General features: G+C 38.9%; 1 protein-coding gene across 3 annotated transcripts in view; it reads right to left on the reverse strand.

Moving 5' to 3' along the window:
- Window positions 1–478: 478 nt before the first annotated feature.
- The window catches only part of SEC24D (SEC24 homolog D, COPII coat complex component), a 102,226-nt gene continuing 76,683 nt past the window's right edge, over window positions 479–26,021 (reverse strand). For 2 of the 3 annotated variants that reach the window (XM_027600609.1, XM_027600610.2), the window contains exons 14-23: window positions 22,210–22,326; window positions 21,236–21,406; window positions 20,110–20,206; window positions 19,834–19,979; window positions 18,697–18,835; window positions 17,765–17,883; window positions 12,688–12,867; window positions 9,689–9,880; window positions 7,068–7,157; window positions 481–1,798 (exon numbers count right to left, since the gene is read on the reverse strand). In XM_027600609.1, coding sequence (XP_027456410.1) covers window positions 1,658–1,798; window positions 7,068–7,157; window positions 9,689–9,880; window positions 12,688–12,867; window positions 17,765–17,883; window positions 18,697–18,835; window positions 19,834–19,979; window positions 20,110–20,206; window positions 21,236–21,406; window positions 22,210–22,326 — 1,392 coding nt within the window. In that variant the 3' untranslated portion in view covers window positions 481–1,657. Of the gene's footprint in view, window positions 1,799–7,067; window positions 7,158–9,688; window positions 9,881–12,687; window positions 12,868–17,764; window positions 17,884–18,696; window positions 18,836–19,833; window positions 19,980–20,109; window positions 20,207–21,235; window positions 21,407–22,209; window positions 22,327–26,021 lie in introns of all 3 variants that reach the window. The other variant, XM_027600611.1, reaches the window with a different exon arrangement.

Here is a 26,021-nt window from a genome sequence, read left to right on the forward strand (position 1 = left end):
ATCTCCAAGTGAGTAAAGCAATGTGCTCTGGGCTTCTAGTTCACACAGAGCATGGTGCCTAGAACTGAACACTCATCTAGGTGGGTCTCACCTCAGAGTAGAGTAGGGCCATCGCTACACTCAGCCGACAGGCTACCCTTGCAAGAGAGTAACTTGATTACATTGACACTGTAGATTCACGCTGACAAACTCCCTCAGTTCTTTTTTAAGTACCATTGTTTCCAAGGAACATTTGCATGTGCATTTTTTTGGACACAAGTTCAGGATCATACATTTCTTCTTGTTAAACTCATCCAAGTCGATCCGAAACATCATGCCAGTTGGCTAACATGGGAAGAGATTTTAATCTTGTTAGTGTATTTGTTATTCTACTCAATTTCATGACATCTACTAATTTATAAATAAACCTTACTAGCCATGTAATCATAGACAGGTCCTGATTTAATCACTTCAAGTCTATCTCTTCATCTGTGAATGGGGCTGATAATAAAATTGGGGTTATCATGAGGAGTAAATGTTTGCAAAATACATACTGCAGTTCTTGGGACACTATATGTACTCAATATACTTAACTCATTATTTATTCATATCACTGATATCAAAGTTGAACAGGGCAGATACAGGACAGATGCCTGTGTCAGACCACTGAAAACCACCCTTCTAGGTTTATGTATACTCATTAATAATAATGGTCTCATATAGCCCATTTCTATTATTCTACCCACAAGGGCATATTAGAGAATGTTTAAAAAATGCATTTCTCAAGTATATTGTCTCTGATATTTCCTAGATTGATTTATTCACCTAATACTTCCCAATCCTCAAAAAAAAAATTTCAGTTTTCCCAATTTGTTCTTAGTGAACCATTTAAACAACTTTTTTCCAAGACACTGAGTACTACACCCTTACTTCTTTTTAAAATCTCAAAATACCTAAAAAATTTCTAACTGTTGAGTAAGAGCATATGAAGTGATTTATTGATACTGGTTAATATCCATTATATACAGGTAGAAACCCTCAAAATTGTACAGAGAACCATTAAGAATATAGATAAAGACAGTTTTATAGACAAAACAACAACTGGAAAACAGTTTTAACATACACAACATATAATCATAAAAAAAAAAAAACCAACGTAGAACACAAATTGTTCTACCAAATAGATTCCAAGGTTATTAGAAGTCTGCTATGCAGACCTTAAGTTGAAAAACATGTTCAATGGCTGTTACATGGTTTAAAAAAATTAGGTATAATGTAAAAATTGTTTTTTTTTCCTCACTGCAAATGGGAGAGCCAAGACAACTTTTTACCCCAAATCTATACATTTTGAAAAATAATTTATATGTCTAGCACAAAGAAAGAAAATTGAGAATGTTTACAGTTCTGTAAACTATGCCTTTCATGAAATGCAAACTGTCTCACTTTTAACAGTTAAAAATTGTGCAATCAGAAATAGACTGTTCCCTTTAAAAAGTACAGTTGTACCTTCATTGACTTTATACCTGAGCACCAAAGCTGAAGTCCTAAATGTCGTCCTGGAAAGCTATTTTGAAAATGAGCAAGAAATCAAAACTAGCCTGGTATCATCTGGAGAATTAGGCACCAAGAAGGAGATTATCTCCTTAGAAATGCAACATCAACAATAGAGAAGATTCAATTAATTAAGCAGCTGGCAGATCTCTTTGTGAACGCAACAAAGGAAATCCACATAAGATGATCCTCCATAAAGTCCCTTGTCTTCTACCAGGAACTGTCGGAAAACCATTTCTGGCTGCTCCCGCTGCTTTACTATGGTCAGCTAGGAAAAAATAACAAGGCAGGTGGTTATAAACGTTCTCTGAATGTGGCTCAATTTTGTATGCTTATATTTCATCAAAATTATATAATGTCCACTGTGTGTGAGGCCTTGGACGATGATGGGAAAGTGCCTATTATCCAGAGTGGAGGGAGGCACTGACCCCAAAACCACAGAAACCCAAGACAATAGAAACCCAAGACATACCACTATAACTGACAACAATGAAATATAAGCAAAGCACTTTGGCAAAGGCTTCACAATGGTAATAACGATCACTTGAGCCTTAAAGGATAAGGTAGGATTTCCTTAAGGATGGGGGTGGGGTTAGAGAACATTCCATAATGGGGTGCCACGTACCATGTACAAAAAATGGACATGGCTGGCATGTGAATTAACAGTCTTAAAATCAGCGGACGGTTAGGGACAAACTACCTAAATGAGTCTGAGCTTTTGTAGGAATTGGGATCCAGTGAAAGTGCCGCAGAACAAAATGAGTTAACTGGTAGCATATAGAAGGCACTATGAGATGAAAGAAACTCGATAGGAAGCAGCTGGAGGCATCTAGGTGGAGAGACGATCGGGATCTGAATTCCAGGGCAGTGAAGGTGGAAAGGGAAGAGATCTGAGAGGTGCTACATGGGTAGAGCATGTGACCCTTGGTCTCAAGTGTCGTGAGTTCAAGCCCCATGTTGGGCATGGAATCTACTAAAAAGAAAAGAAAGAAACACAATTGGGAGGTGCTACAGAGGTGGATTGCACAGGGGATTCTTGTTCCCTGCTCATAACAATGATCTAGGGTCATGCTGTCCAGTACTGTAGCCACCATCGACATGTGATTATCGAATACTTGAAACATGGCTAGTCTGAATTGGGTTGTACTGTAAGTGTAAAAAACACAATGAATTTCTAAGACTTAAAAAGAAAGTACAAAACTCCCTAACTGCTTATCCATGTGGAAATGATATTTTGGATATACTGGGTTAATAATTTATTACTAAGATGAGTTTTCTACATTTTTGACATGGCTACTAGGAAATGCAGAATTACATATGTAGTTTGCATTATTGGACAATGCTGCTCTAGGGGAAGAGGTGCAAGGGAAAGAAGCCCAGAAGGGGACAGTCTTGGCATGAACACTTGGAGCCCCTCCTGGTCCTTCCTTACTCCTGTTTTCAGGAAGTCAGAGATGATGATCTGAATGTTCAGAATCTGTTGTCTATTGAGCTATGAGTGGAGTTAATTAGATGCACACATACAAAACAATGTCTCTCTGCCTGCTTCATGGCATCTCCTCACCTGGTGAAACCACCAGAAAGGTCTGCAGTTACCAGCTGCGGTGAGGAAGGTACATTCTATTTTGGCTAGGAGGGCCTGGCCCTCCCTACTTTCGCTTTAGTTATCAAGTAGAATAATTCTGTCAACACAACTTGCTTTCTTTCCTTTATGTTATTTTGACTTGGTCTGTGTCCCTACACTGATAAGTTTTAAACCACCCCTGACCTGATAAAAATACAACAGCTGCTGCCACCACCGCTACAGCTCAGTGAATCTATGTGGATACGGACAGGTGTGATGTCTTGGCTTTCAGGTGTCACTGCCAGGCACAGGGACGCAGCACTGGAACAGCCATGTGGACAGGCACGCCTCCACCCCAACATGGAGAAGCACAACTAACCTTCAATGGAAACTGCTCCAAAGGAGATTAAGACTCCTTAAGCCTGAAGCCAAGGCCATTTTCTTTTTACTGGTGTTGTATCTACCTTCTCCCACCTGCCACTAGGACTCTGCTATTGTCCGTGATGGGCAAGAGCAATGTGGGTGTGGCCTCAGTGAAACAGCCCAGGCTGAGACTGGGCAGAATGAGACATTGTGAAGGGAAGGATTTGAGGCTCCGATTTCTTTAGAATTTAAATTCTCTATGGAAATTAATGGGCGGAAGTTCATACTATACATGTGAGGGGCATATGCTGTTGCTGCCATTCACCTGGGTTATTTATTTTCCTATGGTGTTCACTGTAAAACTTCCTTTGATGAAGGGTGTCTGGCTATGATCTGAGGTGGGAAGTAGAATAGGAAATGAATTTCAGCCTAGGCAGAAACTTAGCTTTAAGGTAAAATAACAAATATCCTGACCCAGGGCACCTAGGTGGCTCAGTCGCTTAAATATCTGACTTCGACTCAGGTCATGATCTTGGGGTTCTGGGATTGAGCCCCACGTCAGGCTCCCTGCTCAGCAAGAAGTCTGCTTCTCCCTCTTGTGCCCCTCCCCTGCTCAGGCTGTTTCTGTCTCTCAAATAAATAAATAAATAAATAAATAAATAAATAAATAAATAAAAGATCTTGGCTCTACCATTTGAGTCTCTACAGACAACGTTGAACCACCCACTACTAGTCCCAGAGTGACACAGAAAGTATGGTGGAAAGTCTCAGGAAGCAGATTCATGAAGGGGTGGCAAGCCGTCTTAGCTGTCTTGACACGCTGGTAAGTCTTCTCAAGGAGCAGACCACACAGCTAAGAGGAAACAATACTGGGATGGACTGGGGAACCCATATTTCATCAGCCCCCTCCCTTTCCATTTCTGTAGGAGGGACATAGCCTTGTAGAGTGGGAAGAGAATACTGAAATGATCATCGCTGGTATCCCTCCCAGCCTCCTATGTACCCTCTTCATGGAAGAACGCACTATCTCGAGTAGTCCCAGTTTCTGTTCTCTAGGCCACAGTACGAGGTGCTTTAAAGACTCAATCACTTCAAAAGCCATTCTCATTTCTCATTGCCTGCCTCATAAGAAATAGAAATAATGAGAGTGAGTAGGATCGCCCCAAAGAATGAGCTGAATGAGAAGACAGCCGCAGACACAACTTAGGGGAACACCAACTCTTCTTAAGGGGCAGATAAACGAAAAGAATCCAAAGAAGAAGGTCAGTTGAGAAAGAAGCATCATGAGACTATGACGTTTTGAAAGCTGACAGAAGAAAAAATTTGAGGAAAGAGGTAATATTCAATTTTATAATTGTGGTAAATGGATTGAGAATCAATTTCTTTAGCTGTTTGGCCACTTTCAGATAGCTGGAGACATGGGAATAAGGGAATATAAGCAGTTTAACAGATGGCTTTTTCAAGAAGTATGGTGATAAAATACCTGCTACATTGCTAGTATTTAATACAAATTTGTACAATGAAATAAAAGGGAAGCAGAATCTTGGAGAATCAGGAGCTTCAGTGAAGGTAGATTTGAATGGCTTATAAACTGGGAAGGAGCCAATGGGACGGGGAGTAATCTACAAAACACATGAGGAAGAAGGGAATGGCAAACACTTGGAACACAGAGAACTTGGAGCAGGGCAGGACTAGAATTTATCAGTGAGACATCTGATTTCGGTAATCTTCCCAGATATCCCGTGATAGAAATCTTTTTTTTTTTTTTTTTTTTGTTCCCCCACAAATGTAAGACCATGCAGACAATGACGAGGTCTAAAAGGGTCGATTGCCTGGAAAGCTAATTAGCATAACCTAGAAAGCAGCAGTGCCTTCTGGATTTGATTTTGCTGTTCTTGACCCTTCCATTCCAGTTTTTGTTCTCCTCTTCAATCTTGACTCTTTAAAAGAGATTTAAAGATTCTATAATGTGTTTTTATCTCCTTTGTGTGGTCCATTTTCAAATGTGAGAGCCAAAAGTATAACGCTACGTGCCCTGGACGAAGCAGCCGGGGCTAGGCCTGTATCTGCGCTGATCTAGCTGTGAGACAGAAGCCGAGGGGGTGAGGTCCTCTGAGCCTCATTTCATATCTGTTAGATGGTGCTGGAGGGAGCCGAAAGGCAGCGGCTGGACCAGGTGTCTTCTATAGGCCTTTCAGCTCTAACATCTGTAGATTTTAGGTTTTCAAATTTGTTATACAGATAGTACCTTGAAAAGGCCAAAGAAGTCTTAGAAACAACAGATACATTTGTAAGTGGCACATAAGAAACTTTGATTTAAATATTCAAGCCAAAATTATTTAGCATGCAACTGCTTATCTCTTATTCACATATATTCGGAGCTTATCCCAGATATTTTTATAATTAAAGCTAACATGACTTATTAAAGCTAACATGCACTATTAGAGCAGGTGGGAGAAAGCAGAGGAGAAACAGGTTTTATTTTTCCTAGAAGGAGAGGCTCCTGAGCACAAGGATGATCTCCATGTTTAGCCTCTTCTCTGCATATGGGGCAGTGGTGGGGATGCCGCTGCTGCAGCTGGGATGAAGGTAGATGGATCATCCTTGCTGGGCACTCAATACCGGTGGTTTCCAATTTTTGTTTCACGAGACCTTAGATTTCATTACATGCCTCCAAGGCATTCAGAGAGTGTCCTACAAAGAATGTATTTAGTGTGAGCCTTCTCTGCCCTCTCTAGGTCTTGCCCTAAAACTGAACCCAAGTAGATGCTGTGTGGTATGAGAACAGTTGTAGAAATGTTCTGTGTTCACCCCATCATCCTAGAGATTATAAAGCTTTTCATTAGTGCAGTTTATCTCAGCTCTGCCTCAAGTGGATGTGTGCATGCATGACTATCTCTCACAGTTAAGGATGTTGACTTAGATTAATATCACATTTATGTTTCAGGGAAAAATGGCCTGTGATAGCCTGACTGTTGTAGAGGCCTGTCTCCAGGTGAGTGTCCTACACCTCTGCAGGGAGCAGCACCGTAAGAAACCGTCATCATCATCTGTACATTTCAAACTCCAGGAGACTCTAATATTGAGCTTCAGAAGGAAGACAGGGGAGTAGTGGGGACTTAGTAACAAGGCATCATTTTCCTGAGTTATAGACATTTTATATTCTTTTACTGAAACTTGAACGCTTGAAAGGCTTAGAAGGGCTAGAATAGCAAACTTCTCAGAGATCACAAATCTAAAGTTGTAAAAATAAAATTTTAAAAATGTTCCGAATTTCTGAATCATAGTTCTATAACTAAGTAATTTTAAGCACTGACGGCAGTCATTTCATAGTCTGTCAATGATATCAATTGCTACTAAGCCATGAAGAAGTTCTCTTTGATTACTAAGTTAATAATTACTAAAATAACCATGGTCAACCTGTGGTGATACCTATTTACTTATTTTTTTTTTTACGTTTGCATCTGTTGAGTAGGTAGATATATTAGAGGTTAGTGTGAATTTTCTACCAAAGACCATGTTATAAAAATATAGGCCATGCATTTAAAAAGTCTGTAATGAAATTTAAATAAATATTTGAAGAAAGGAAAAAATAAAATCTCATTCTTACCTTCATTGAATATGGCCTCTTTTGCTGGATGATGCTCGTTATCATTCTGAGCGTTTGAGAGTATGGGTTTCCAACCTCAGGCAGTAATGTCTAAATTTAAGAAAACCAAAGTTTAGGGACACCTGGGTGGCTCAGTCGTTAAGCGTCTGCCTTCGGCTCAGGTCATGATCCTGGGGTCCTGGGATCGAGTCCCGCCTCGGGCTCCTTGCTCAGTGAGGAGCCTGCTTCTCCCTCTCCCTCTACTGCTCCCCCTGCTTGTGCCCTCTCTCTCTCTCTCTGACAAATAAATAAATAAAAATCTTTAAAAAAAAAAAAAAGAAAACCAAAGTTTAAGTTTCAGTGTAATCAATAACATTTAGATAGAAGCAGCAATGAGATTATTAGAATGTTAAAGTTAAAAAAAAAAATCCTTCTACGCCATATATTTGATTATTGGCTTAGTTTGTTTATGTAAAAACCAAAAATGTGAAAAAAATGCACTAAAAATTATTCATTCTTATTGGCATACGTTTCCACCAATCAACTCTCTATTGAAAATAAACATCCTTCTCTAGAATTTGATACAGATACACCACTGAAATGACACAACAGGTATATGTTTTATGCAAAGAGTATCTTTGGATCATTCGCCATGATGTTTAATCCCTTTGTAAGATGGCTGTTGCAAGGCTTTGTCACAGGAGAAAAGGATGTACTTCATTCCTTCGGTGGATGTGTTGCAGGACCGTGAATCATTACCATGTTTAGAAAGTGCCATCCAAATACCCTTGTTCCAAAATTAAGACAAACCATCAAATGCTGATTTCTCAAGGGGATGTGGCCCCTGAGATGTCCCTGAAATCTGGCTAATGGTTTAAAAAAGATAACCATCCAGCTGCACGTGGCCTCCAGGGGACATGAAGGACCTAGACTTCATTTCTTCCAATAAGACAGAGTAAAATGCTAATGCTTATTTCTCAAAAAAAAAAAAAAAAAAAAAAGCGGGTTAATACATCATCTGTGACTTAGCCATTGCAAAGGCGAGGTAGAACATTTTACCACAAAGTTACAAGTCTCAGGAAAATATCATGGCCAATATTTTTCACAGGAGTCTTGAAAAAAAAAGGCAGAAAATTCATTTATAAGATATTCACATTCCATCCCCTATGTGTATTTTTTTTTGACATTAAGGTAGATCTTTTTCTGTAACAAATAATGTAAGTACACTTCACATATATGATTCAAAGTGCCATCTCTAATGAAAGTGACATTTGTTTTTTTTCTGTTTTATTTTTTGAAGAAGGTTGAGAGGAGGCGCACGATAAAAGCACAAACCTACCAATCTGCAGCTTTGTGGTAGACGGGCTTCAGCGATCTCCTATGTAACATTCGATTCAGCAAGTATGCATTTAACATTTACTCCAATAAGACATTGTGACAGATGAGGAAGCTCCCTTAGATTTTATATAAACATTCTTCAGATTCATAGCTCTTTGCCTATTGAATCTTAGTTTTTTTATTTTTTAAAAATTGCATTTCTAATCATTCCTTAATTTTAACCACATGCAAACATCTTACTCTTTCTAAATCTTCACCCTAAAACTAGTTTCTTAATGGGGTGTGGATACCTTTAATTCCTTTAAAACTATTTTTTTGACATTCGTAATGGGTATTCAGCTCTCTAAACTGACCACCTACCTAGCCCTAGCCTGCAACTTTGATCCTGTCCCTTCTTCTAAGAAATTATGTATCTACCTCCATAACAGAAATTGGGGACTTAACTAGACTTAATTCATCTTACCATCAAACCAGTGAGGCCTCAGTGAACCAACTATCTGCTGAGTTCTACATGTGAATTCAGAAGAAATCCACCACCAAGCAGAGTAAGACAATAACCATCATTAGCAATGATGCTCATGCAAAGATGATCTATAAATAAGATCTGCAATAAATGTTGATTCTCAAACAAATGACAATTGCTGGTTTTTCCTAAGGAACTTTAAAAATAAAGTCATTTGTATTCATTTTACATCAAATCCACAACCTCTTTTGTAATGAGAGTATATAACTTATTTATAACAAAGAGGTATATAACCTGTTTTCATAAGATCATTATTTTGCAACTCATTAGTCTGACATAGTCTTAGACTGTAGCTGAACACGTAGGAAAGATTTCTGCATTCTTCTGAATATGTAATTCAGCACCAGGAAGAGTACAGAGTACAAGAACTGAATTCACTTTCCATCTCTGCTACTGACTACCTGAAAGAACTTGTCTCCAAACCTCAATCAGTTCGTCTAGGAAGTGTTGATAGCAATATCCATCTCACCCATTTGTTATGAAAATTAAATGGGATTATGTATTTAAAGTATTTAGAGCACAGTGATGAACACATAGTAAATGATCTGGAAGTGTTGGGCAATCTCTATTTAAAGTCATATATTTGGGTTGTTTGAGAATACTTTATACAAATAACTTTACACCAGCTAATTGTTATTCATTAAAGCATTAAATTCTCTTTCTTATAAAAGAACTATATGTCTTACTGTTTTTTCTACTTTGTAATATGTGGTTGCACATGAACACAAAACATTTAAGAATTTGTACATTACCACAAAAACAGCAACAAAAAAATACTCACCATATCTGTGTTGACATGTGCAAAAGATGGCACATTAAATATTCCTTGGATCAGTTCTGGTGGGCTACTAACTCCTAACCATAAGAACATGTTGAGACCGTTAGCCAATAAGAATATTCCTTCTTCTGAAAGACGGGACTCAGAGCAACGAATAGCAGCAGGTAGGGTTGTACTTTTGACATCTAATGTGTGCTGTGCAGGCAAAGGCAGGAGAGTTAGTAAGTCTGCCATCCTTCCCTTCCTTTCTTCCTCTCTCCCCCTTTTCCTTTCACCTCCCTCCTTTCCTCCCAGTGCATATTTAATGAATGCCTACTATGTGCCAGGCATTATTCTAGTCATTAGACAGTAACTGTTCAAGCTACCTTGAACACTAATCATTTTTTGGAAGGAATAAGAGGCAACAAATAAAAGAAGTAAAATACATTGAATTTTATCATATAACCTCACTGATAGGAGGAATTCTTAATCTCAGGAAACAAACTGAGGGTTGCTGGAGTGGTGGGGGGTGGGAGGGATGGGGTGGCTGGGTGATAGACATTGGGGAGGGTATGTGCTATGGTGAGCGCTGTGAATTGTGTAAGACTGTTGAATCACAGATCTGTACCTCTGAAACAAATAATACATTATTTGTTTAAAAAAGAGAAGAAGAAGATAGTAGGAAGGGGAAAATGAAGGGGGGGAAATCAGAGGGAGAGATGAACCATGAGAGACTGTGGACTCTGAGAAACAAACTGAGGGTTCTAGAGGGGAGGAGGGAGGGGGATGGGTTAGCCTGGTGATGGGTATTAAAGAGGGCACGTTCTGCATGGAGCACTGGGTGTTATACGCAAACAATGAATCATGGAACACTACATCAAAAACTAATGATGTAATGTATGGTGATTAACATAATAAAAAAAAACACTGAATTTTAAATGGTGTTAAGTGCTATGAAGAAAAGCAGGAAAGTGGGATAGGGCATGTCAGTGCTGGTGGTACAGTTTTAACTAGGGTAGTCCAAGAAGGCTTGCTGGGAAGGTAACCTTAGGTAGGCCTGAAGGATGAGCGACGGGGCCCTGGGGATATCTGGGGAAGAGCATTCAGGATGGAAGGAATAGTCGGTTCAAAGATCCTAAGGTAAAAGAGTCTGTCTCAGATGCTTCAGGATCAGCAAGGAGGCTACGTTGGCTGGAGTAGAGTGAGGAAGTGGACAGTAACGAAGACGAGGTCAGACAGGAAGGAGAGGAGGTTAGTACAGATGGCACTGGGCCAAGGCAGTAGGAAATTTGGTGTTTCCTGAAATGGGAAATCCTAGAGTGTTCTGAGTATTGGAGGGACATGAGCTCATAATTATTTTAACAGGATCACTCTAACTTCTATGCCGAACACAGACCGGAGAGGCAAAGGTGCAAGCCTCAAGGCTTGTTAGAAGGGTACTGCTGCAGTCCACGGGAGAGATGATTATGCTCGAACCTGAGTGGTGATAGATGAGGAGGAGAGAAAGTGGTCAGAACCTAGATATTCTCGGAAAGAAGAACCGGCATGTTCGCTGGTGGATGAGAAGTGATGGATAAGGGAACTAAAGCAGTCAAGGGTGACTGCAAGCTTGGACCTGAAGAACTGGCAAGAGAGAGTAGAGGTAAATGGGGATGGAGAAGATTGCAGGAGAGCAGGTATAGAGAGGAGCTCAGGGCTTGGTTTAAGGTGCCCATTACACACCCACCAAGATATGCTCAGTAGGCTACAGGATAGACACACTAGAGTTCAGGACAGAGGTCTGGCTGGAGATACAAACATGGGAATCAGTATACAAATGGCACTGAAAGGACAGATGAGCCCCCCACAGGGTTGAGTGCAGATAGACAAGAGAAGCTTCCCAAGGACTGAGCCCCCTCAGAGTACTCTTGACAGCAGGCAGAGGTGGCAGGAGAAGTGGCCAGAGAAGCAGAGAAACGAGAAGAAGTCAAGTGAAGAAGGTGTTCCTAGAGGGAACAATAAACTGTCAGATGCTGTTAACAGTAAGAGAAGGACTAAGAACTGCGCTTTGGATTTCGAGTCATGCCGGCCACTGGTGACCTTGGCAAGAGGATTTTAGTGGAGTGGAGATGCTCTTATCCCTTAGAGTTCTAGTTTGTCTGGCATGTTGATTGTTGCTAATCCATTTTTATCTGAAAACGAACCATTTTGTAAGAATTCTAGTGTTCATATTGATTGAAAGAATTAATATCTTTTAATTTCCAACCTAATTTAACTCTTTCTAATACTGGTTGTACTGTTACTGAGAGCCCAAGTATGACCCTCATTACAGGAATTAGAAATTAGCCACCAGCCTTCCCCTCTTTTATCCCTCAATTGTAATTTGAACTTGCTAGGTCTCAGGGAAAAAGAGCTTAGTTGCAGAGCACAGAGGCATACAAAACATCAAGGATTGACTTCAAATAAATGGAATACATGCAAAGTAAATTCTCCAAGGGCAAATGAATTTGGTCCCTTGTACAGTGTAGGTGGCCTCAAATATATCTGATTTATAAATCCTTAATTGTATTTGGTCAAGGCTAATCATAGCCATACTAATTAAATGTGGTGACTTTTAGACATTCATACATTGTACAGAAACAAATACATGTGCGCACATAAGATCCCATATACACATATATCAGTTGCCTTTAATGCTACAAGGTAGATTTCTTGAACAACTGAAGGTTGGCTTGCTCCAACTTGTTTACTAACTTTTCAATCTGCCAATTTGGGCATGAGGAAAGAAAAGCAATTATCTGAGCAATTCACTGGAATAGGAACACCTCAAATCCCCACCATCACCATCTCCACACTGAACAGATGCTGATGCATAATACTTGCTTAAAAAGCCTCTGCTCTCAGTCCCACATGACATATTCTGAAGGCATTTGTGACTTTAAATTTCCTAAGAACAAAATGTTCCAGATAGAACATATGGAAAAGGACAAAATATGATTCCCTTCCAGACTCCTCTAGGAAATGCACCACTGCCTTGTACTTACTATTGGCAGAAGCTGTGGGTAGAAGAAAAGCTGAGAGTCGGCCACACCCATAGTCATGACCAGCTGTCTCTGGTACGCCCGCTCATCTGTTGAGATCTCTGGTCTGCTAAGCAGTACACAGTTTTTTAACAAACAATTCATGTACACTGGTAATACTTTCATGGAATCTGGTAAAATAAGCTGAAAAAAGAAAGGCATTTGTTTCATATGCTTGGCGTTTATGAGAAAGAACCCCTGAGCTTTACCTCAGACAAAAGAATTTTGTAAGACAAAAACATTTGTTTTTGAGGTAATTGTGAGGATTAAATGATAACACATATAAGCACATAGAGCACAGAAATGTGCTTAAACACACGAGGTATCTAAACAACAGCAGTTAGTTTTCTCTAGGTGCTTTGACAGAATGCAATCCTGGCTCTGCCTCTTAACAGGTGTGTGACCCTGGGCAAATCATTCTCTCTTTTCCTAGGTTTTCTCATCTAAAACTGGAACAGCCCATCTCCTGCATGACCATGGGATTGTTAGGAGGATTAAATGATTATTAATTGGTGAAGCACTTATAATGGTATCTAGCACATGGTAAGTATCACACACGTTTATTAAATACAATTAAATAAATTATTTCTTAATCTGTGTTATGAACCTCTACCTCTTGAGTTCAAGAACAGTGTTTTTTTCAGGTGCCCATTAGACATCTCTTCCTTTATGCACTTCATGCATCTTAAACTCACACGATTAGTCATAAGCTCATCAAACACACTGAATGCCACCGTGTCATGGGTTTTATGCAAATTGTCAACGATAGAGGAATAAGGGACAGTCGATGTCACAAGATGCCAAAGTCCATCAGAGATGGCAGATATATAAATACATAAAACATAACAAGGAGGTTGCAACACTATAGATATAAACTAAAATAGGAAATGCTTCATGGATTTAGGTGTGTCACTACCGAATGGTAACAGGCAAAATTAAACTCCTACAATTCCATAAACATGTTCTTCCTCTTATATTTCCTATTTGAGATATTAGAACTACCAGATGAACCCAATTTCATTTTTTCTTTACCTTCTATTAATAAATTAATTATTTAAATTCTGTCTTTCTGATCCACCTGTACTTTCCTCTCCATCCCTACTTCGGCTTAAGTGACCTCACTCTAACTACTCTACATACTGTAATATGATGCTGCCCAATAACAACACAAGGCAGCACCTCTAGATATCTGGTCTATACATTCATGACTGCTTTCTTAGCGTTCTCTCTTAATGATGAAATGAATAGATCCTTATCAGAATCCACCCTGAAAAGGAAATTTCCCCCAAGGCTCCATTAGGATTTATTCCTCCATTTAAATCTTTTCACATTGTAAGTTTCTTCTCATGATCTACTAAGTAAAGAATGTGTAAGACAGTTTTCTAACTGGTTCAGGCAAACATATTTCAGGACAATTCTACTTTGTGGTCTGTTTCCCCTCTCCTTCTAATCTCTTTTCAGAGAATCAAAGACAGTTAAATGCATGTTTCCTCATCAGAGCAGAATATTCTTCTTTTTTTCTCTAGCATAAAAGGTTTTTATTTGGGGGCACCTGGGTGGCTCAGTTGGTTAAGCGACTGCCTTCGTCTCAGGTCATGATCCCAGGGTCCTGGGATCGAGCCCTGCATCGGGCTCCCTGCTCCGCGGGAGGCCCGCTTCTCCCTCTCCCACTCCCCCTGCTTGTGTTACCTCTCTCGCTGTCTCTCTCTCTCTAATAAATAAAACCTTTAAAAAAGAAAAAAGAAAAAAAAAGGGTTTTTATTTGACAACATATGCTACTGTATCATTTTTTCAACCAAGGAAAAATATGATCAAAAGATGTAGGAACTTGGGCTCCTGGGTGGCTCAGTCGTTAAGCGTCTGCCTTCAGGTCAGGTCATGATCCCAGGGTCCTGGGATCTAGCCCCGCATCAGGCTCCCTGCTCGGCGGGAAGCATGCTTCTCCCTCTCCCACTCCCCCTGCTTGTGTTCCCTCTCTAGCTGTGTCTCTGTCAAATAAATAAAATCTTAAAAAAAAAAAAAGAAAAAAGATGTAGGAACCAGATTATAATCCAATTCCAGAGCCATGTGGCCTTAATGCTGTTTCTGGGCCAGTTACCAGTTAGGCGATTTATGTATTATGGATTAAGAATATTCTTAGATTCTCATATAGAAGCATGTACACACAGTTTTTCAAATATTATCTTGTAATTTCACTGGCTGCTTCTCATTAATCAGGTTACATTAAGACAATTTAGAAATCTGTTGTCCTAAATGCCACCAAGGGGTGAGACTCCTGACCTACAGTGACCCCATAGAACTAAAAGTCTGATCAGAAGAGACTGAATGAAAGGGGGCAGACAGAAGAAAACAGAGGAGGTAAATAAGGAGGAAAACTGATGAAGAAGAAGAAAAATGGAGTTAGGGTGAAAGAAACGAAGGAGACATTCTTTGCCAACGTTTCTGAGGTGGGGAAGAAAATGTGGGAACAGATGGACCCTATAAACCCTTTCCCCACCTCCCTGGATCTCCTCCATGAATAACAATCATTCTTGGGGAAAAAAAGGTACAAGTGTGGAAGGTGTAGAAATTCACGAGTTCAGTTTGATTGAATTTAGAGAATTCTTCTCTGAGTTTTGAAATGACAGAATGGTAATGAATTAAAAAAAAAAAAACTATTTGCAGTTAAGTGCATTTGACTTGCCTTTTGAAGTCACTGTACTCCCATACGATGTAATATATTTAAGTTCGGAAGATTGAGTTATTAGATTTAATAAAAAGAATCTATCTTGCATATGTAAACTGAAAACATTGCTTTACTCTTGTTTGTAGTTTTAGGTCTTAACCCAGCATCAAAATATGACCTCCAGAGAAAGTGCCTCCTTAAATTTTATACCCTAAGTGCTTCTCTTGCCTCAAGCTACTCCTGGCTCTGGAAGTTCAGTAAAAGCAGATCTTCTGAGGTCCAGTGTCAAATAATCCAAGTATACAGCTGCTTCATAGTCCTGCTTAGATCAAGGAAACTTTGGGCTCTACAGTAAAAGAGTGGAATTCCTTTAGGAATTTTAGATATTGTTTCTCACAAGTGAAATATGGGAGGGCAACACATCTAAAGTTACTTTCTCTGAAGAGAACCCCAAGTCCAGCCATTTCATGTTTCTAAGTAATGGCATATTTTAATATACTACTGTCACTAAGTCTAATAATCCCTACATTTTCCCCACTCCATGCTGGATAATCCTAAAATATCTAAATTATCTCATTTCTTAAAGTGCATCATTGGTTGAAATGTAATTTGAAAATGTGTTCACAGAAAGTAACATCTCATCATAAGAACAGGAATAATCTCTATCAACTTTTTCAGAGAAAATATGGTATCATCATGTTTTTCCTCCAGAAGTAATTAAACTGCATAACCAGATGATCTAGTAGTAGAGACAAAGCTTGTAACTTTTAAACCAGAAGGAACAGACAGATTTGATTTCTTTCCTTAAATAGGCAACAGATTTGTTTTTAACTTAAGGTCTTTGAATCCAATTGCTTTAACGTTAGAGAATAAACTTTCTGAGAGGACACTAAGTGTACCTGTTCTCCTTCAACTAATCCTTCTGCAGTATGAAATACTCCAGAGACAGAATAATGTTTCCAGAGCTGTAAAACAAACAGTAAAACTGGGGTGTAAAATGCTCGTTATTAGACTCGTTCCAGGTGCACCTGGTGGGCTTTGTATAAATTAAACAAGTACACTGTGGAAATTGTACTGATATTGGAATTTAGTTACTGAAATGTCACATCTTCTAGCTAATAAAGAGAACTGACACTTAACATAGAGATTCAAGAGCTGCTTATGTGATTGTCAACACCGGAGATAGAAGAATGGGTGGCTAATCACTTAGAACAGCACAGAAAGGAATTTTTGTGAAAAGTCCAAGCTAATAACTGCATTTCATTTTCCTTCTTTACCCAGATTATGAAATTTGCCCCCCACCCCGGATTTTATCTACATTATCTCTGCTGCTAAAGGCTTTTTTTTTTTTTTTAAGATTTATTTATTTGAGAGAGAGAGCAAGCGAGCATGCGTGAGCAAGTGCACAAGCAGGGGATAGGGTTAGGGGAGAGGGAGAAGCAATTTCCCTGCTTAGCAGGGAGCCCGACATGCGGCTCAATCCCAGGACCCTGAGATCATGACATGAGCCGAAAGGCAGACGCTTAACTGACTGGGCCACCCAGGCGCCCAAGGCTTATTTTTGAGTGGGGTTTCAGACATCCTATCAGCACCCACTACTTTTGACAGTGAGTTAAGCAGAAAGTTTTCCCATCTGTTGCTGTCTTCTCTTTCAATCCAAATTCTATATTCAGATATTCAACATAAAATTATGAAAAGTACCATTTAGCTTTCACTGACATAGGGAAAAATGTGAACAAGAGAACAGATACAAAAATAAATGTGAACATGAGGTTCTTTTTCTTTTACCCGAAAGAGTCTAAACGAGATTTATTTAAAGGATCTTCTAAAATTTTCAAGTTAGTAGATGACACCCAAAGACATTTCCTTCAAAACCCTTTATACTTATTATTAACTTTTAAATATAAAGAATTCCAATATTTAGAAATTATATTTATGTTTATAAGATATAAAGAATTCATTCTTGCCATTTGCTCATATCAACTACAATTGTTAACATGCCTAAAAAGATATTTAAGCACACACATTTCTTAACCATATAGTCATCTTTATAAGCAAAAGAGAATCCCATTTATATTATGACATTTCTTACATATAACATTCTGTTATTTATACATAATGTATTGACTGTCAACCCAATATGCACACACAGTTTTTGGTTCATGAATCTTGTAAAGCCACTAAGTTTTTTAATGTTGGCTGTAAAAAGACCATAGCCTCCACAAACGCATTCTCAATCTTCTTGGTTGTATAGTTTATTAAGCACAGCATCTAAGTGCCTGGAACATCATAAACTTTCAATAGCCAAATGCTGAAAGAACGTACATTTAGTATCACTTGTAACACTTTAGGATCTAAGTACAATAGGTGGCTCACCTGGCTTGCTGCAGATGGACTTGCACAATTCTTTCGGTAACATGCCAACATATGGGCAGTCTGATTAACCAGAATTTCCCGGATGACCTTCAAGGGCTGGTGTAGAACTGCTTTAAATGCTAATTGCACAAAACAATGAAAAGGGCATTAAAGCCTTGGCTCAGAAATCAATCCCTTCAAATGATAATAATAATAATAATAATAATAATAATAAACAAATTGCTATTATCTTCAGACCACAACGCAAGGAGTAACAGTGTTAAAATGTTAAGTCAGTTGTTAACGTTCTCCAAGAATAAGGATATACCCAATGGAGAACAATGGCCTACCTCTAATAAAAGGTAGGTAATTGGTCCAGATTTTTCCACAGAATATTATAAACAGAACTCTACACACAGAGAAAAGAAAGACCAATTTGCCATCTTCTGATGTCCTGAATGCCTATGGGCTGAATTGCTGTTTCCTCGAAACATTAGTGTAGAATCTCAAATAGGGGTTGTGGAGGGGAGAAGGAACCAAAGAAAATTTCAACTCAGGCCCCTCCCATTTCGTAATAATCATGGTATGGATAGGCAAGTTCAGCCCAACATTAGGGACAGTCCATTATCCCCAGGTGCTGGAGGGCATACTTGCATACCATAATAACAGTCTAAGTATTACCTTCCTAAATTTCAACTCAGAACCCACCCCCAGCCCCCGAAGGAAACGCTGAATAAAACTGTATAGTGTGGGCCTGAACTGAGTTATCTCATTATTAATCTGGAATTAGAAATGCTGAGTATTCTCCCTGGCACTCTGCTTTTATAAGTTCTGAATGTGCCCACCAAAATGCGCTACCACAGTAGTTGTCAGTTACTAATTCAATTAACCAACAAGTCTTGACTGAATTATTAGGCAAGATACACTGCACCACAGGATTAGCAGAGTGTTACCTGACTTGGCGAAGAAGTTGATAAGGGCATCTGTCTCACAGCTCTTATAGAGATCAGCCAATTGGGAGCTGCAGTTCAAGCTAAGATTGTGAATCCGAAGTCTTCTCTGACCTCCAATGGTTGTGTAAAGCACAGCACACTGCAGAGGCAAGATCAAGGATGTGTGTTTTCTGGTCAACATGTCCACCCAGGCTAGCCTGATCTTATTTACACTTAGAACAGTGTGTACAGCTCAAGAGACCTCTAAATTCTTCCACATTGAACAATAACAATTAAGGGAGGTATAATGACAATTCATACACTGGGTCTCTATGTAGCACTTCACTGGTTTAAACTTAAATTTTAACCGGGCTTCCACACTTGAGTATCTGTTTGCATCTACCACTAGTCTACTTTCAGATATCTCAGATTTCATTACCAGGGATTCAGGTGCAGAAATAAGACTTTCATGTTCATGACCATAGCCCTATTCAAGCCTCACTTCCCTTGAAAACATGCAACTAACTTTGATGATGTACTTAAGTCGTATGCTGCTGATATATGCATTTCAAGAATGCAAACAAGTATATACTTCTTCAAATATCTGTGATCAAAAAATAAATATTAGTTAGAGTTCTTCCTCAACTTAATGCCGACCCCTCTCCATTCTTTAAAGGTGATGCTAGTATCTGAAAACTATGACCATTAGATATAATTGTTCTTGTTTTAATTCAAGATCTCCATGGCTTCTGCTTAAATTTATTTACTACAAAAACCAAATTCTATTTATATTTGCATGTAACATAATAATGCACTTAACATGGTGTCTGACATTTGGTAGGAATGCAACAAATGAATGAATGGGTGCTAAAGCCTAAAAGAAGTGAACGTTGTTGGCAGTTTGCTAATGCCTACAACACTGACCACAGTTTGCTGGGCTCTTGGGCAATGACATACAATTGTGACTTCTTACAAATAGCATACGTAAATCAGGGTGCAGAGAATACACTACAGAGTGCCTAAAGACTTTTGCCTTGGGGAGAAATAGAGTTGAATTTCTTTACAGAGAGACTAACTCAGTTGATGGTATTTTAGTCTCCCCACTGACCAGTCAGTAACAAACTAAAATACCAAAGATGGGAATACATTTTAAATCACCTGGATTAAGGCTCCACTGTCTTCGCCAAGTTTGTCATCATGCTTGAACTCCACAGTCACTGCCTTGTCACAATCAATGGCTGCCATTTCTACATCAGTGGTGTTGTTCATAAAAATTCCACCAAAGAAATCAGTGGCTCTGAAACCTAATGATGAGGAAGAAGGGAAATTTTGTTCCTATTTAATTTATTACTATTTTCTCTGCTGGCCTGTTATTAATTTGAAGAGGAAACAATTACACAACAGAGACTTGAAAATAGTATAATTGAAAATTACCTGTGCTGGTACGAACCCTCATAATAGCATCGAATCCTATTTTCTTTTCAATATCATTTCTGAGATCATTCAAAAATTGTTGGCTATCCATGTGCATCTGAAAAATAAAGTAGGATCAATGCCCACCAGATGGCAGTAAAATACTTAAAATAACAATTCTCAGTTTAAAAAATCTTGATTAAAACCCACTTTATCCAGGTATCTTAGAAAGGACTCTTAAAGCTTTTTCAATTTTACTTCACTTGCAATCTTTGGTCTTACCAAATCCCTTAACTATTTTACAATATAAATATGTAGCTAGGTGATTAAAAATAATTTTACTGATGCTAAATAAAAACAGATGATGATTAACATTTGTCATTTATGTTGGGGGAACACTCATTCCCACTCCATGTTTTCATGTGTAGGTACATAAGTCAGAGGCACTCCCCTGACCCCTTCTTCTCAGGTGAGAGCAGGTGACTTATCTGAGTAGTGAGTCTGAGTAAAGGAACTGGGTAAGCATAGCTTAGTCTATTCCGGATCCTCTTTCTGGGGAGACAGCCTGCCTGTAGGAGGCACACATTTCTTGCCCCTCGATATGGTAAGTTTTGAAGGTACAGTTGTCCATAAGAGAAGCTTATAACTGTGCCCACCCTGTGCCTGGGTATATAAGTTTGTTACACTGAAAGGTAAAGCATTAGCAGGCCCACTTGCCTACAGACCTAAATCTGTACGGTGCTCACATTTTTACTCTCTCATGACTCTGTCTCTTAATTCAGGCTTGGAAGGGAGGGGTATCATGAATGGACCCCCCCAAATCATAACAATTTAAAACAAATACATAGTCACTTTGAAAACCAGTATCTTAAATATATTTAAAATACTAAAATTTTATATAGAATATATTTTTCCCCATCATGCAAACTTACATTGAAATTCACCTCTGAGGCTAAATGAGCTCAATCTGTTGCCAAACACTTAGGGAGTAGGAAAGGAATTGCTTAATCACATAATCTTCTCCATGGGTTACAGCATTTACATTTCAGCTGCCCACAAGGGGGCATAGCTTTCTTAACCCATGATTTAAGCACCTAAAGTCAAATGGCAGTAGAAAACCTGAGGTGAACAAGTTGCTGGCTTTTACCTGGAAATTGTTGTATTTGTAAAGGGTTCCTCCGGTGAGCTGAGGCACGAGACCCAAAGAGGCCACATCCACATACTGGCTGGGAAAGAGGAAGAGGGTCACACAGCAGCCGTGAGCCACACACTCCTTGGCCAGTGAGTCGTAGACATTTGTCTGGGGCTGGAAAAGTATCTGAAGAAAAAGAGGCACAACGGGAAAAAGAAAACCACAAAATGTTTTTGGTTTCAATTTTTAATTTCTGTTGACTTCTTTTAAAATAAGGGAAAAATTGTTTCCAGTTAAGTGAACTGGGCTGAAGGAATGAATTATGGTCATGATCAGTGCGGCAGCCGTTTCCTGAGCACGCAGGGTGTGCCAGGCTCGTGCTGTGTGAAATGTCCGTATGCCAGCAATGTTACCTGATCCTCCAACAACGCTAATGAAACTGATGTTGCTCTCTTTACCTTTACAGAGCTACGTGGGGCAACCTGTCTGGTGTCATGTGGCCAGTAGCTGGTGCCTACCCCATAGTCTTAACCTTCCCACTGACTTGTCACCCCAGCAACGGCTATACTGTCAGAGGGTTTGAGCAAAGCACATTTTGAGCATCAGGTACCTCTACTTCCTGTCTCAGGAGTGTTGTTATATGGTGCCGTCTACATTCTCCCTCTACTATATCTTCTTCCTGCATCTCCTCCCATTTCCCCCATTTCTGTAACAGTCTTATCACCTAGTCTCTTACACAGATTATACAATGAAAAAAGTTTGAGGCCTCATTTTGATTTAGGAATATTTCAGAAATCAGCTTTTCTAGGAATATAAAATTTCTTAAATTATTTGCAATTCAAAATATTACTATAATATACAACGTCCTGGATTTATGCATTACATTTAGCTTCTCTCCCTTTCTTACACAAAGGACACCTTCACTCTTTCTTTACTCCCCTTTAAAAACTGACAAAGGGACACTTCAAAGGGCCATTGTTTACAAATACCTTCTCTTTGTCTGTATTAATCAGCTTTTTGTCATCTCTGTTTTTAAGCTTCCCTGGTGCTTCTGCAGTAGGCAAGGAGGAATGGAAGATGAACAGCTTCCCAGGACAGTCTGCTGCCTAAAAGAAAAAAAATATATAGAAAATGTCTTGGGTGGGGAAATTCTACTTTAAGGGAATCAGAAAATAAATTAAAATATAGGTATTTTATATGAGCCAAACACTATATATATGTTATTGAGAGGATTAAATTATATATATATTTACATGTAATATCTATATACATATATATAATTTATATTATATATAATTTATAAATATATATACTATATATAATTTAATCCTCTTAATAACTTTTGTGTCCTTGGGCAAGTACTATTCTCTCCATTTTATAGACTGGGAAACTGAGGCTTAGATAGGATAGTGATTTGCCCAAAGTCACACAAGTTGTGAATGAAACAGCCAATATTTGAATGTAGTTCCCTATACCATGATGCTTTGAAAAACTAGTAAGAGGATGTATTAGAGGGAAAATACATTCTTGTTTAGCCTACAGAACACTCTTTCAGGACCAAGTGAATCCCATGATGCAAAAGTAAACAAAAGTCCCAGGATCAGGGTGCAACAGAAGCTCCTCTTTGAAACCGTTAGTGAGCATAGATTATACCTAAAGTGGTATTTCAAGGAAGAATGCACAAGAATGTAGCAGTGTTGTGGCAACAACAGACACAAGAAACCAGCTATCAGGCAGGATGACAAAAGGAAAAATACGTGATCAAGATTATATAACTGTCGTCCCTGGGAAGCAATAAAAAGATGATTTAGGCTCCACAAAAGTCGATTCAGCATTAAAAATATTTAAAATCTTATTTAAGGACCTAAGAAGTGATCTACTAAGCAAAATTTACTGAAATTAAATGATTCAATATAATGACCCCTCCAATCTTGCCTTTCTCCAAACGATCCTGGCATATTGCTGCCAGGGCACCCTCTACAATAAAGGTAACTGTTCTGATCATGTATGGGGCGTTTCTCCTTGGCGGGGGGAGAGGGGAGGGCTGCCTGACAAACACCGTCTATGGGAATGACCGCGGGGAGGGTTTTTATGTGCCTTTTTGTTTTTGTAAAAAGGAAAACTTGGAAAGACCGAAAGAATACATTTTATATCTGGATTTTTACAAATAAAGATGGCTATTATAACGGGGGGAAAAAAAAGAATCCTGGAGACTTTCTACTACATGATAAAGTCCATATTCTTTTATCTGTGTGGGAGCAGGGAGGGTAAAAAACAGCGAGATGAGTTGCTGCCAACAACCACTGTGTGCAGCTCTGTGCCAGGCCCTTTGGACACATCTCTCATTTAATACAACCATGTGCAGAAGATAACGTTGTCTGCATTTTAAGGCTAGGAAAACTGAGGCTCATCCAATTTGCCCCAGGTCACACAGCCAGTGAACCTCTGGCCCTTCGAGGCCCCCCGCAGTTCAGCTGGAGATCCACATTTCCTAACCCCTGCCATCCTGTGCATTAGAAGTCTCCACCATACAAGCTTTGCTTTCCTGGAATACACCACGTGCTTTACACAACTCCGTATCTTTGCACATTTTGTTCCTTTAACCTGGAATCCATTTCTCCCTTTTCTTGGCCTGGAGCTGTTGTCCGCAAAGACCTGGGGTTAGTGGCACACTCTAGTGTTCCTGGGTCAGCTGTTAAGAGGTGTTGTAAGTTATTTGCTGCTACTACTAAGGTACATGGGTTTGTGAAGAACTTCCCTAAAAAACAAATGGAGAGAATTTAAGTTCAGCCTTGTCCGAATGTGTCTCACTAAGTGGCATTCAACCTGTTTTGTGGAGTAGGTCACAGCTGACACATGGGGAGGGGGTGCATAACCGGTGTGCCGTCTTGTCTTTGCTATGGTCAGCAGTGGGCAGGGATTTTATTGCTGCACTGGCCTTCTACTGAAAATTATTGATACAGCATAAGTAAGAAAGAAGGCAAGGATGAGTGAAGAAGCATAGGCAGTGACCCTACGTGTACATGAAGACACTATCAACACTTTGGCCAATTAAGACACATTCATTCCTATGACTAAATCTGAGTAAAATTTATAGTAATACTGATAAGGACATGTTAAAAAATTTTAAATTCTAGGACTAATTTTATTTCTATCACTTTCATTGTTATAAAAGTACTTTGTTTTTTTAATTCAAGTAGCAGAAAAGGTATGAAACCTTTTTTAAAAGCCCATCTTCTCCCCAGCTTTCCTTGCCTGGCCCACCCAGTTCCCCTAAGGAATTCACTATCAATCCATCTAGATAGTCATTCACTTCCATCCATCTAGATATTCTCTGCTCATACAAGTACTGTAATTGTATACCACAGTACTTAAGAGCATGGGTCCTAGTTCCTATCAGCATGGACAAGAGTCCCAACCATTTATTAGCTGAGTGATACTGGGCAAATTACTTAACTTCTCTAAGCCTTAGTTACCTAATATGTGACACAGGAAAAATAGTAGCTACATTAAAATATTGTTGAGAGAATTCAATGAACCAGTACATGGTGTTAATCATAATCAAACATACACAATTGCCTTGTTAATATTACCCATGGAGCAAAACTTGAAAGGAAAAAATCAAGACCCATTAGAAAAATAAAGTTCACTATTGAGAAAAATAAAATAGCCATATTTGTTTCTAATTCATCAGCCAATTAAAATGGCTTAATTTTAGATTTATAATTTCATTAATCATATACTTATAAAATCTTCTGTAAGAACCAATAAAATAAAAAGCTCCTAGGGCATTCTATGCTTTAAATCCCTATAAATCTGTTATGTTTTTACCAAGATCTGATTGTGCCCACATTAATGTACCATATAGAATTGATAAATGACAATGACATATGTCATTCTTATTATGATGGAAAACAGGTTGAGATAGGCTGGCCTGGAGAACCCACTGTTTAAAATTTAACTCCAATGTCCATTCCTCTGAGAGACATGTTAATATCACTCTCGACGGAGTTGGTTGCCTCTACCTCCCTGTCCCCATTCTACTTTGCAGATAAGACTTAATGACACCAAATCACAACTTTATGTATACTACTGTCTTCTACAGGTCACAGGCTCATGAAAAAGGAAGGACCTTGATTTTTCTTTAGTGTGTTTCTCCAAGCCCTACTGGGTCTAGCTAGTGCTTTCACTCTATAGGTGCTCCTTAAATTTTAGAAAGAATGGAAGGAATGTTGTGATGCATCACCTTGAAATCAAATGTAGAAATACATTAAGATAACTCAAAGATAAATTTCCCCAACCCGTGATATATTTGAAGCATAACCAGTAAAGGCCACTTCTTCCAATTTGTTGCCTAATTCTATTTATTTAGTTTTCTGGTGGAAGTAATAGCTAACTCAGAAAACTACTGTTTGGCCAAGTTCAAAGACAATACCAGAAGTTCACATGTAGTTGAATTATGAGTGTCAGATTTTCAGAAGAGATGCAGATTTTGAAAGACTATGTGGAAAAAAAGGCACTAAGAGAACAAGATGCCGTGGTCACAGATGCATGTACAACCGAAAAAAAAAAAGTGTATCGAAGCCTGCAGTTGAATAGTTCAGGGACTTTTGAGAAAGTATGTATAAGAACTTTCTAAACCTTCCCTCCTTATCTTTGTGACAAATTAGCACGTGTTGTTTGTTAGTTTTTGTCAACTCTCTATGCTTCAAGAAGTTTATTACCACTAATTATATATAGATTTTACTTGGCATCTAGCTGATAGAGAATAAGGCTATAATTCAAATGGGGGAGTCCAATT

The sequence above is a fragment of the Zalophus californianus genome, chromosome 2 (assembly GCF_009762305.2).
Source record: "Zalophus californianus isolate mZalCal1 chromosome 2, mZalCal1.pri.v2, whole genome shotgun sequence".
Lineage (NCBI taxonomy): Eukaryota > Metazoa > Chordata > Mammalia > Carnivora > Otariidae > Zalophus > Zalophus californianus.